Consider the following 11,787-nt stretch of genomic DNA (forward strand, 5'->3'; position numbering starts at 1 on the left):
CTTCAGAGCTAGTCTGTTCACCCCCTGGCTGGCTGAGAGGAGCCCTGCAGGTGCTGGGGGGGTCGGGTGCTTCCCAGCAGCCCCCCGTGGGTGGGACGCATCCCCGGCAGGGGTGGGCTAGTGTGTTGAGTCGCAGAGCATGAGCTCAGAGCCCAGGACGCTGGCGCTGGCAGGAGCTAGTACTTGTGCCCTGTAGTGACCTGGTGCCAGCTGGCTCAGTGGGATCCCACTGCTGCCACAAGGAGCTTCTGAACTGGGGGGGGCTTCAGGGGGCTCCCCTCTGACCCGGGGCTGGTGGGAGGGCTTTGCCAGTGCCCCTCTCTCAACCCCTTCTCTGGGGGGGTCCTGCCCCTTCTGTGGGCCTCCGCTGGAGAGAGACGTGGACAATGGGCCCAGTATGTTACCCGAGAGCCGGCCCCTGCGTCAGCAGCCGGCCCCCCTCGCCCTCGCTCCTGGCTTGTGTTTGTGGCGCTGGATTATTTAAAAAGCGGCGCGGAAGGGGTCAGAGAATTCAAAGCTGGTGACTTGGCCCTGCCCCACGGCCTGGGGATGGGATTCTGTCTCCTCTCGCTCTCTGTGTGGCCTGGCCTGAAGGCGCCTTGTCTGTTGTGGACATGCAGCCACCTCTGGGGTGGGCCGTGCAGCAGCAGCACTGCGCAGTCGGCAGCAACCAGCCCAATCCTGGGAGAGCCATAAGGCCAGAGCATGGCATTGCCCCGGCTGATGTCTGGGCTGGGGGCCGGGGACACGGGCGACGTTCTGTCCAGAACCTGGTACCTGCAGCAGCACCATCCCCCCGACAGGTGTCAGGGTCACCCAGCGGCAGCATGCCCCCCCCGCGCTGCCCGGGGGTCAGCCCCACTGGGGGAAGGGCGCCCCCTAGTGCCAGGCAAGGCCCAGCACTGCCGAAGGGCCCCCTGCCGAATGAATCGGCACCTGCTCTGCCCAGTGGGGTGGCTGCTCCGGGATCTCCGAAAATGGCTCAGGGCGGGGACTAGAAACACAGCTGGGCCAAGCTGCGCTCCCTGCGTGGGCAGCCGGAGCCCGGGGCGGCTGCATTTCCCCACCATGGCTAACGCCCGGCTCTGGGCCCGGGCCGCTCTGCTGGGCGCCCTGCTGGGGCTGCTGCAGGGGGGCCGGCCGCTGGGCGAGCTGGCGGAGAAGAAGCTGTGTGCGGACGCCGACTGCAGCCGTAAGTGTGCCGGGGGGTGGGGGGGAGGCTGGGGCAGTGCCAAGGCCGAGGGGCTGCATGGGGGGCAGGGCTGTACCCTGAGGGGTGGCACGGGGCAGGCGTGGGGGGTGGGGCTGCGGGGCAGGGCTGTGCCCTGAGGGGTGGCACGGGGCAGGCGTGGGGGGTGGGGCTGGGGGGCAGGGCTGTGCCCTGAGGGGTGGCACGGGGCAGGCGTGGGGGGTGGGGCTGGGGGGCAGGGCTGTGCCCTGAGGGGTGGCACGGGGCAGGGCAGGTCCCCTCTGGGGGCAGTGCCCGGGCCTAGGGAATGACCCTCTGTCTCCCCCCCCCCCAGATCCGATCTCCATCGCGGTGGCCCTGCAGGATTACGCCGCCCCCGACTGCCGCTTCATCCCCATCCAGCGCGGGCAGGTCGTCTACGTCTTCTCCAAGCTGAGGGGCCGGGGCCGGCTGTTCTGGGGCGGCAGCGTGAGTGGCTGGAGGCGGGCGCTGGAGCTCGGGAAGCGGCTCCCTCGGCTCTGCTGGGGCATCAGCCCCCGCCCTGGCAGCGTGCCCCCGGTGGAGCGGGAGCCAGGGCCACGCCGAGGGCTGGGCCTGACCCCCGCACCCCCCAATCACCAGTCCCAGCCCCGGGTCCCATCTCAGCCCGGGGCCCCTCTGCAGGCTGGTGGGTTGCTGGGTCTCAGGTCCTGGGGGGCTGGTCCCAGCAGGGCAGGGGGCTCCCTGGAGAGGGGGGTTTGCCCTGCCCAGGCTGCAGTTCTGTGGGGGAGGGCTGATGTCGGGGGTCTTGGCACCCCAGCTTAACCCCCCAATCTCCTCCCCGCAGGTGCAGGGGGATTATTACGGGGAGCAGCCCGCCCGCCTGGGCTTCTTTCCCCGCAGCGTGGTCCAGGAGAGCCAGAACCTCAGGCCGGGGAAGGTGCAGGTCAAAACCGATGTGAGTAGCCGAACTGCAGCAGGTGGGCAGCCGAGTGGGGTGGGGGGTGGGGGGAGGCTCCCCGCACCATGGGGGCTGCCACCACCCGGAGACCGCGGCCCGCGGAGCGACTGGCCCTGGGGTCGGCTGGCATCTTCGCTCCATGCCTGGGGCACTGAGCCCCTGAGATGGGGGAGAGACTGCAGGGGTGGCAGATCTGGGGATAGAACCCAAGAGTCCTGGCCCCCCAGCTCTACCCACTAGTCCCCACTCCCCTCCCAGAGCTGGGGAGAGAACCCAGGAGTCCTGGCTCCCAGCCCCACCTCAGCTTGTCTTCTCCCCCCCTTGCCCGTGTCTGATCCCTGTACTCTCTCTTCCCTTCCAGCAATGGGATTTCTCCTGCCAGTGAGTCCTGCCGCGGCCCCCGCTGCCAGCGCTCGCGCAGCTCCCGGCACCCCCACCTGGGCACCGTGGCTCCAGCGCTTGGCCCAGGCCCTGCTGCTGTTCCAGAGCCCTGGGGGCAGGCGTGAATTTCCCTTTGCTGTAGCAATAACACTCCCCCCCTCACCCTGGGGCAGCTCCTTGTAGCTTCACCTCACCACCCCCCGCCTGCAGCCACTCCTAAATAAAGCCCCCCTGCAGCAACCTTGCTGGCCCCCGTCTTTCCCTGGGGAGGAAGCAGGAGCAGCGGATCCGGGGGGGGGGGGCTGTTTGCAGCTGCACTGGGGTCTTGCGGGTGCAGGCCGGCTGTTCACCTGACTGGCTTGAAAAGTGAGTCCCTGCTGGCTGGGGCGGGGGGCAGCCCCCAGGGGCACCCTGGGGGTGAAGGGGAGGTTCCCTCCAGTGTCCGGCTTGGTGGGGGCACTTGGGAATGTTCCCATCCCCTGTTTTCCCCCCTCCCCCACTGCTGCTCCCCCGTGGATGTGGGGGGCTGCTGCTGAGGCAGCGTCGTCCCCCTGGAGCAGCGGGCTGGAAATAGAAATCTCCTTCGTACGCCCTGCTCCAGATCTCTGACGCCCTGCTCCAGATCTCTGCCGCCCTGCCCTGCCTGTGCCACGCACTGTGCCCACCCCCCGGCGCGGGGCTGGGGGTGGCTTGGGGGGTGGGAAACGGGGATTTCTGATCCCTGCTTCCCCCCCCCCCGGGCTGAGGGGTGGGGCTGCGGGCCACAGGGCAGCTAGTTTCTCACCTGCCTGCTCAACGTGAAAGAAGACAAGCGGGTGCTGCCCTGAGGAGGCCGGGTAGCCGGCAGGCTCAGAAGAGGCGCTGCCTGAAGGGGGCAGGTCCCTTCTAGCTCCGGGCAGGGGCCATGTGGGGGGCTGCCCGGGCACTGGGGCCAGAGGCTGTCAGCCCCTGCCCTGCTCATTCCCTGGGGTTAGCGCACAGCGGAGCCCAGGGGCTGCCCCTGGAGCCCAGGCTGGCTGGGACTTTTCAGGTCTGTGCTGCCTGCAGCCGCCAGGAGCTCCGGCCCTCGAGCGAAGCTGCAACCAGCAGCAAAGCCGGCAGCTCCCCACTTCGGGTCCTGGCCCGGAGGCTGAGAGCAGGCTGGAGACCTGGGGCGAAGGGGGGGGGGGCGAGCGCACCTTGCAAAATCTGGAAGGCAGCCAAGAAAACGGGGGGGAGGTTGTAGATTTATTGTGTGTATGACGGTAGCACCCAGCAACTCGACCAACAGCCGGGCCCCCCACCCCAAAATCAGCCCCCTGTCTTCCCCGCTGCCCTGACCGCGACCAGGGCCCCGTCGGGCTGGGTGCTGAGACCTCCCCCCACCCCCGTCCCCAGCTCTGGAGCTCGCTGGCTGCTAGGGCTGGTTGTGGGAACTGCAGAGCGGCTCAGCAGCTCGCTGAAGCCAGGGCCCTGCAATCGGCCTGGCACCGTGTCCTCTTTCCAATAACAGGTGCCGCTCTCTGCACACGCGCCCGGCTTCTTCCTGCGTGTGCTGCTGGTGCGCGGAGGCGGCGCGAAGGCCCATAGACCCGCCCTGCGGCGGTGTCCCAAACACACGGGCAGGGGGCTCAGGGCAGACCCCAGCAGAGAGGGACCGTTTTCTATTAGTGCGCGACAGGGTGGTGGGTGGCCCCGGGCCGGGCTGGGCCGCAGTGACAAATGGTCTCTCCCAGGGGAATCAGCCAGGTGGGGCAGGCCCCAGAGCCGGGGGGAGGGGGGAGTATGGGGGCTCATGCCCCAGAGCTGGGGGCGGAGTTTCAGGGCTCAGGCTGAGACAGGTACCCGGTGCCCAGGATGTGCCCGGCTCAGCCAGGGTCCCTGGAGTGCCTGGGCAGGGGGAGCTGGATTCCCACGGTCTGGGCAGGGACACCCCCACCCCCCGCGCCTTGTGCCCCTCCCCCCCCGGCGTGCAGGGCGTGTCCCCCCCGCTGGGGGCGGGGCTATGGAAATGAGCCGGGCTATAAAGGCCCGCGCGGGGCAGGGCGCAGCGGCTTGGAGCGCAGGGCGCACGGGGGCGCAGCCGGCTCTGGACACCCCCTGACTCCCGCCTCCACCCCCTTCCCGCAAGGGGCCCGGCCCGGACCATGGCCCCCCAGGCGCTGCTGGCCGGGTACCCGCCTGCGCCCCCGGTGCCCCCGCACCGGCCCGCGCCCGGCCTGGGGCAGGAGCTGGAGCTGGAGCGGGCGCTGGAGCTGCAGTGCGTCCTGCTGGGGGACGGCGCCGTGGGCAAGACGAGCCTGGCGCTGAGCTACAGCGCCAACGGGTACCCGGCCCGCTACGTGCCCACGGCGCTGGACCGCTTCTCGGGTAGGGCCCGCGGGCGGGCTCCAGCCGCGCCGCCACCCCCCGGCCCGGCCCCGGCACCTGCCAAGGGCTTTCCCGCTCCCTGGGGCGCACGGTCCTTCCCCTCGCATCCCCCCGGAGGTCCCGCTGCCGGGGGCGGGGTGCTGTGCCCGCCCCGCTGCCCTGAATGGGACCCCCCCTTATTCCCCCTGCAGCCCAGTGTCAGGGGCTGGGAGCCAGGACTCCTGGGTTCTCTCCCTGGCTTGGGGGGGGGAGGGGAGGCTAGTGGTTAGAGCAGGGGGGAGGGGAGCCAGGACTCCTGGGTCCTCTCCCCGGCTCGGGGGGGCTAGTAGTGGTTAGAGCGGGGGTGGGGAGGCTGGGAGCCAGGACTCCTGGGTTCTGTCCCTGGCTTGGGGGGGAGGGGAGGCTAGTGGTTAGAGCAGGGGGGATGGGAGCCAGGACTCCTGGGTTCTATCCCTGGCTTGGGGGGGGGGAGGGGAGGCTAGTGGTTAGAGCAGGGGGGATGGGAGCCAGGACTCCTGGGTTCTATCCCTGGCTTGGGGGGGGAGGGGAGGCTAGTGGTTAGAGCAGGGGGGATGGGAGCCAGGACTCCTGGGTTCTGTCCCTGGCTTGGGGGGGAGGGGAGGCTAGTGGTTAGAGCAGAGGGGATGGGAGCCAAGACTCCTGGGTTCTGTCCCAGCACTGGAAGCGGCGGTAGCGGTTGGGGGAGGGGGGAAGGGAGCTCTGCCACTGACCTGCTTTTGAGAAGCGTAATGTCCCTGGGGTCGCGGGGGGGGGGGGGAGCATCTGGCTACAGGGGTAACAGTCTCTCCCCCTTGCAGCCGTGGTGCAGGTGGACAGCGCCCCCGTGAGGCTGCACCTCTGTGACACAGCGGGGCAGGTAAGAGGCCAGCTGGGAGCTCCCTTTAACCCGTTCCCAGCAGCTGTTCAAACCCCGGGCACGTCGGAGCACGTCAGCCGGGAGGTGCTGGGCAGCTCTGCCCCTGCGGCCCCCTGCGCACTGGGGCTCTGCCCCGGCTCTGGGAGGGGAGTGGGGGCTAGTGGTTAGAGCGGGGGCTGGGAGCCAGGACTCCTGGGTTCTCTGGAGGGGAGTGGGGGCTAGTGGTTAGAGCAGGGGGCTGGGATCCAGGACTCCTGGGTTCTCTCCCCAGCTCTGGGAGGGGAGTGGGGGCTGGTGGGTTAGAGCAGGGGGGCTGGGATCCAGGACTCCTGGGTTCGCTCCCCAGCTTTGGGTGGGGAATGGGGGCTAGTGGTTAGAGCGGGGGCTGGGAGCCAGGACTCCTGGGTTCTCTCCCCAGCTCTGGGAGGGGAGTGGGGGCTAGTGGTTAGAGTGGGGGCTGGGATCCAGGACTCCTGGGTTCTCTGGAGGGGAGTGGGGGCTAGTGGTTAGAGCAGGGGGCTGGGAGCCAGGACTCCTGGGTTCTATTTCCAGATCCACCTCTGTCTCCAGGTGTGGCCCTGAGGAAGTTGGTTCTCTCCTTGGGCCCCAGCCCCCGTATCAGGGACACCGGGACAACCCCTCCCCCCAGGCTGGGGGCTGGGCGGGTCCGGGGGTCCCGCTGAGGGTGGCTGGAGGCACTCACTGGGGGCTCTCCCTCCCCTTCCCCCCAGGACGAGTTTGACACGCTGCGGCGGCTCTGCTACGCCAAGGCGGACGTCTTCCTCCTCTGCTTCAGCGTGGTGGCCCCCACCTCCTTCCAGAACGTGGGGGAGAAGTGGGTGCCGGAGCTGTGCCGGCTCTGCCCAGCTGCCCCCCTGCTGCTGGTGGGCACCCAGTGCGACCTGCGCCAGGACGTCCAGGTGCTCATCCAGCTGGCCCGGCGCCGGGAGAAGCCGGTGGCCGAGCCGGCGGCCCGGGCGCTGGCCCAGAAAGTGGGGGCCGTGGGCTACGTGGAGTGCTCGGCGCTGACCCAGCAGAACCTCAAGGAGGTGTTCGACACGGCCATCCTGGCGGGGCTGCGGCATGCCGAGGCCCGGAGCCGGCGGGCGCGGAGCACAGCCAGCCAGGTGCGGACGCTCTCCAAGGCCTGGTGGAAGAAGTACGTCTGTGTGCGGTAGCCGCCCTCCCCCCACCCCGTGTCCCTGGGGGCCACCCTCCAGCTGGGGGGTGAAGGGGGCTGGGCTGAGAACGGACAACTCAACCCAGGTGTGGATTCAAGAGCCTCCGGGCAGCTGCTGAACTGGGTGTTTGCCCGCGGGATGGAGACAGGCCCCGTGCCGTGCGGAGGGCTGTGCCGGGCTGCAGACTCCCCCACCCATGCCCATGTGGGCTGTGCTCCTGGGCTGCCGGTCTGCATGGCCCCCCCAATCCGGGGGGTCCGAATTCAAAGCAGGGGCTGGTTCCCTGCTGTGGAGAGAGCCAGAATCTCATCCCCTCAAGCTGCCTCCCTGCAGGACAGTCTGTCTTGGCCAGGGGTGGGGGAGGATCCCCCCCAGCACAGCCCCTTTGGCAGAGGATTTTGGTTTGCATGGGGCAGGGAGTGAACCGCTGCAGGAGGGTCGCCCCGCTGGACTGGGGAGGGGCAGAACCAGCCCCCCCAAACTGGCCCAGCCCCATGGCTGGGTTTAAATCCTCCCCCTCGCTGGGCACTTTGTGGAAGGGAATGGCCGGGGCACGGGGGGTGTCCGTACCGTGGGGGGCTCAGCCGGGCACTCCCTCCCCCAGCAGTCTCTAGGCGGGGTCAGAGCCAGCTGCAGCCACGGACTGGAGCTTCCCACGTGTGGGGCAGGCTGCGGGGGCTGGTCTCTGGAGGGCTGCATCCGCTCGTGGCCCTCCCCCACCCACTGCTATGTTTGCACTAGTATAAAAACATCCCTGGCCGAATGGGGGTTTGGCCAGGGGTTCCCTCTCACCCCGTGGAACGGGGACCCCATGACAAATCCCCCTTTCACCCCCTCCCAAGGCCTTAACCCCTTCCAAGCCAGCCGTGCTTGTCCTGTGCTGTCCCACTGGGAGCGGGGTGGGGGGGCTGCGGGCTCTGCAGGCCGCCGGCAAAGGGGGGGGGGTCAGGGGGTGTGCTGCTGAACTGCCCCGAGCTCTGCCCCAGGGGTGCTGGTTTCTGATCCCAGCGGCGGGTGTGTGTGGGGGGGTGGCGGTTTGTCAGCTGCTGTTGTGATAACCCTGGGCAAAGCCAGGGGTCCGTCCGTCCGTCCGTCCCTCTGACCTTTCTTTTTTTTAAATGTCTTGAATCAATAAAGTTTCTTTCCCTGGTGCAAACGTTGTGGGAGCTCCCCTGGGAGCTGCTTGGTGGGGGCGGGGGGGAAGCCGAGCACTGGGGGGTCGATCAGTGCTTTGAAGGGGGGATTACAGCCCCCTCCCCCGAGCCTAGTGCCCCATGTCGCTGGGCACAGCCTCAGCCCAGCTCAGTTCAGGGGCTCGGGACGGGTCTGGGGATCCACTGCTGCCCTAGGCCGTGCGGCGGCTGGCTCAGGCCCAAGGTTTGCAAAGAGTTGGGGGGGGCCGGGGCTCTCGGCGCCACCTCCTGCCCCGCCCCTGGGGAAGGCCCCCAGGGTGAGAGCCGGCAGGTCCCCGATAACCAGCTGCCCCTGTTTGCCCAGGGTGGGTGAGCGGTTCGAGCAGGAAGGGAGGGCAGTGCCCCAGGCTCTTGTGCGCCGGGGTGGGGGGGAGGGAGCCAGCGACGTCAGGGCCAGGAAGGGAGAGAACCCAGGAGTCCTGGCTCCGAGCCCCCCCGCGTCTCACCACTGCCAGATGCCTCTCTCAGTTCACTTCTGTTCCCAGGAGCCCGCAGCCAGGGGGGCCCGGGGCCCCGCGCCCGGCTGAGCGGGACCTGGTGGGGTTCCCTGATGAGGAGACACCGAGCTCTGTATCGGGCTCCAGGAGACCATGACAGTCAGTCCCCACCTACTGCCAGCAGCCCCTAGGGGAGGAGGGGCAGGTCTAGTGGTTAGAGCAGGGACTGGGCGCCAGGACTCCTGGGTTCTGGGGCTCGGGGAGGGGGGTGGGCAGGGCAGGGCAGAGGCTGCCCCCTGGGGAGGAGGGAGGGTTGGTCAGGTTCCTTTTACTGCCCTTCCCTTGCTGTGGTCCCTGCTCGAAGCTGTTCCTGGCTGGAGACTGCAGCTGGCTCTGGCCTTATCAGCGGCTCCTGCTGCCCTGCCATAAAACTCAGGAGGGGAGCAGAGCCGACGGGAGCCTGGGCAAAGGGCGCTGGGGCCTCTTCTGCCCCAAGGACGGGGGTGGGGGACTCTGCAAAGAGCTGCGCTTTGCCTGACATGCCCCACCCCAGAGCTGGCTGCTTCCCTCTGCCAGAGCCGCTTCAGACCCTGAAAGTGGGGGAGAGAGACACGGTGCGGGGGCTGGGGTCGCTGGGGGACATGCCCCACCCCAGAGCTGGCTGCATCTTGCTGCAGGTTTGGGCCATGGCCCTTGGCATGTAACAATCAGCCTCACAGCAGCGGGGCACCAGCCTGCCCCCCTGGGCTAGGGGGCTGGGGATTCCTGGCGGGGGGGAAGAATCGGGAACAGGGAATCCCTGGCAGAGAATTACCCTGTGTGGGGATTCCCCAGGGCTTTACACCCCCAGTGGTGCTCAGCACCCCCCACCCCCACCCCACGGCTGTCAGGCCCGGGCAGCCTTTCCTGGAACCTGGACGATCTGATTCCTCGGGGCAAACCCCACTTCCCTTGCGGAAATCAGGAATCTGGGACGCGACGCTGGAAAACCCCGCCTGGCGGGAACGCGGCCGCCTGCGGGGGCAGCGGGTTAGGGGTCGGGATCTCAGTGGAGCAGGGCCAGCGGCCACTAACCAGGGATCCGGCCCCAGACCCTTAACCAACAGCATCAACTGGGAAAAGCCTGGGGCCTGGCTCCCACCCTCCCTGCTTCTAGCCACCAGCCTCCACTGCCCTCCCAGAGCTGGGGAGAGAACTCAGGAGTCCTGGCTCCCGGCCCCCCTGCTCTGACCCACCAGCCTCCACTCCCCTGCCAGAGTTGAGGAGAGAACCCAGGAGTCCTGGCCCCCAGCCCCCTCTCTGCTCTAACTACCAGGCAACTCGGATGCCCCCTGGCTTTTATTTCCTGGGCTGGAGGGAGGCAATATGGGGGTTTGGCAGGGGGTTGGGAGCCTCCATTTCTTCAGCCCCATTAACCGCCCCCCCCACGATCTGAGCCCTGCCCCGCCCCCCAGCTGCTGTTCCCGGAACTGGCTGGCAGAGGTGGGGCTGCCCACAGGCACGGGCAGGGCGTGTTCGCCTGGCAGGTACAGGGAGTCCATGGTACAGTCGCCCGCTACCTGCCGCGCCCAGGCGGCCTGCGCCTCCCCCCGCCCCCCGCCCCGGGTCAGGGCTTGCTGGGGCCTGTGGATGAGAGCACAGGGCTCCGGGGTGTGTCTCAGCGTGGTGCCCACGCAGTGCTGGAGGGCAGAGGGGAAACAGGACGCCTGGGTCCCATTCCCGGCTCTGGGGGGAGTGGAGTCCAGTGGTTAGTGCGGGGGGGGGAGGGGGCTGGGAGCCAGGACTCCTGGGTTCTATCCCTGGCTCTGGGGGGGAGTGGAGTCCAGTGGTTAGAGCGGGGGGGGAGGGGGCTGGGAGCCAGGACTCCTGGGTTTTCTCCCAGCTTGGGGCTAAGCTGGTCTCTCTGAGGGGGGGGCCTGGGAGCCCCCACTCAACTCCCAGACTACAACATGGCCACTCACTTGGGGGCTGGGATCCCAAGGGGCTGCTGGTGAGGGGCACCGGCAGAGCTGGGGGGCAGTGGGGGGAGCCCAGGGCTGCTTAGATCCAGCTCCTGTCACCCTGGGGGAAGCCGCTCACACAGCAGCCTCCCTCCCCTCCCTGCTCCTGGGGCTCTTAGCTCCCCAAACCCCCCTTCCCTCAGCAGCAAATCCAGGGGTGGGGGCGGAGGGGGAAGCTCCTGGAGCAGAATCGCTGGGCGCAGGCCCTGGGTGCGGGGGGTCAATCCAGGGCAGGGGGCAGATTTCAGCCCTGGGCACATGCCCCCCACCATGGTGCCACCTGCCCCATGCCTCCCCCACGGTGCCACCCGGCCCTGCACCCGAGGGTGAGCCGCAGGCTGGGCTGAGCTCGGGCGAGGAAAGGAAGGAAGGAGCCGGTGGAGGGTGGGGCTGGAACACAGCTGTGAATAACAGGAGTGGTGTGGGGGGGGGGGCGAGCAGTGAGACCCCATCCCAGCCCAGGCTGTGGGGAGGCGTCTGGGATCTGAGCCAGGCCTGCCTGGGGGCCCCCCAGCTGCCTGGCGAGGGGGACACAGGCGGTGCCGGGGCTGAGATGAAAGAGCCGGGGGCAGCCGGCCCTGGGCTCCCTCTGCAGCTGGTGCCCCCGGAGCCCAGAACACAGGTGGGGGGGGGGCTATGGGGCCCTGCTGAGCCCCCGGGCTGGTTCCACCAGTCTGGAACCCCATCACTGGCCCTTTCCTACAGCGACCCCCCTGCCCGCTGCGGAGCTGCCTCTGCCCCGTGCCCCCTCCCCGCCTGGCCCTTCACGCCAAGGGCCCTGGGGTCCGGCCGAGGCAGCTGCTTCTCCCGGAGACGCTCCAGCCCCGCGTCCTTAGCCCTACGGCTCACAGACAAAGCTGGGCGAGAACCCAGGAGTCCGGGCTCCAGCCCCACCCCCGCTCTAACCACTAGACCCCACTCCCCTCACTGAGCCGGGCGAGAACCCAGGAGTCCGGGCTCCAGCCCCCCCCCCCGCTCTAACCAATAGACACCGGTCCCCTCACTGAGCCGGGCGAGAACCCAGGAGTCCGGGCTCCCAGCCCCCCCCGCTCTAACCACTAGACCCCACTCCCCTCACTGAGCCGGGCGAGAACCCAGGAGTCCGGGCTCCAGCCCCCCCCCCCGCTCTAACCACTAGACCCCACTCCCCTCACTGAGCCGGGAGAGAACCCAGGAGTCCGGGCTCCAGCCCCCCCCTGCTCTAACCACTAGACCCCCCTTCCCTCCCAGTGCCAGAGAT

The 11,787-nt window shown here is 68.9% G+C and overlaps 2 protein-coding genes across 2 annotated transcripts; both read left to right on the forward strand.

Moving 5' to 3' along the window:
- Positions 1-1,016: 1,016 nt before the first annotated feature.
- MIA (MIA SH3 domain containing) lies at positions 1,017-2,745 on the forward strand. The gene is made up of 4 exons (XM_044988656.1): positions 1,017-1,192; positions 1,524-1,657; positions 2,016-2,126; positions 2,491-2,745. The coding sequence occupies exons 1-4, from the start codon at positions 1,069-1,071 to the stop codon at positions 2,512-2,514; spliced, it is 393 nt and encodes a 130-aa protein (XP_044844591.1). The 5' UTR covers positions 1,017-1,068; the 3' UTR covers positions 2,515-2,745.
- A 1,820-nt stretch (positions 2,746-4,565) lies between these two features.
- Positions 4,566-8,060, forward strand: LOC123350301 (rho-related GTP-binding protein RhoU-like). The gene is made up of 3 exons (XM_044988806.1): positions 4,566-4,859; positions 5,678-5,736; positions 6,468-8,060. The coding sequence occupies exons 1-3, from the start codon at positions 4,637-4,639 to the stop codon at positions 6,912-6,914; spliced, it is 729 nt and encodes a 242-aa protein (XP_044844741.1). The 5' UTR covers positions 4,566-4,636; the 3' UTR covers positions 6,915-8,060.
- The last annotated feature ends 3,727 nt before the right edge of the window (positions 8,061-11,787 follow it).

This window comes from Mauremys mutica, chromosome 15, assembly GCF_020497125.1.
Source record: "Mauremys mutica isolate MM-2020 ecotype Southern chromosome 15, ASM2049712v1, whole genome shotgun sequence".
Lineage (NCBI taxonomy): Eukaryota > Metazoa > Chordata > Testudines > Geoemydidae > Mauremys > Mauremys mutica.

What these genes read in the sequence shown, in the direction of transcription:
- MIA (XM_044988656.1), top strand. Translation starts at nt 1,069, where the DNA reads ATGGCTAACGCCCGGCTCTGGGCCCGGGCCGCTCTGCTGGGCGCCCTG. An exon ending in TGCGGACGCCGACTGCAGCC is followed by an intron (nt 1,193 to 1,523) that starts GTAAGTGTGCCG and finishes CCCCCCCCCCAG; the next exon opens with ATCCGATCTCCATCGCGGTG. An exon ending in GGCTGTTCTGGGGCGGCAGC is followed by an intron (nt 1,658 to 2,015) that starts GTGAGTGGCTGG and finishes TCCTCCCCGCAG; the next exon opens with GTGCAGGGGGATTATTACGG.
- LOC123350301 (XM_044988806.1), top strand. Translation starts at nt 4,637, where the DNA reads ATGGCCCCCCAGGCGCTGCTGGCCGGGTACCCGCCTGCGCCCCCGGTG. An exon ending in GGCGCTGGACCGCTTCTCGG is followed by an intron (nt 4,860 to 5,677) that starts GTAGGGCCCGCG and finishes TCCCCCTTGCAG; the next exon opens with CCGTGGTGCAGGTGGACAGC. An exon ending in TCTGTGACACAGCGGGGCAG is followed by an intron (nt 5,737 to 6,467) that starts GTAAGAGGCCAG and finishes CCTTCCCCCCAG; the next exon opens with GACGAGTTTGACACGCTGCG.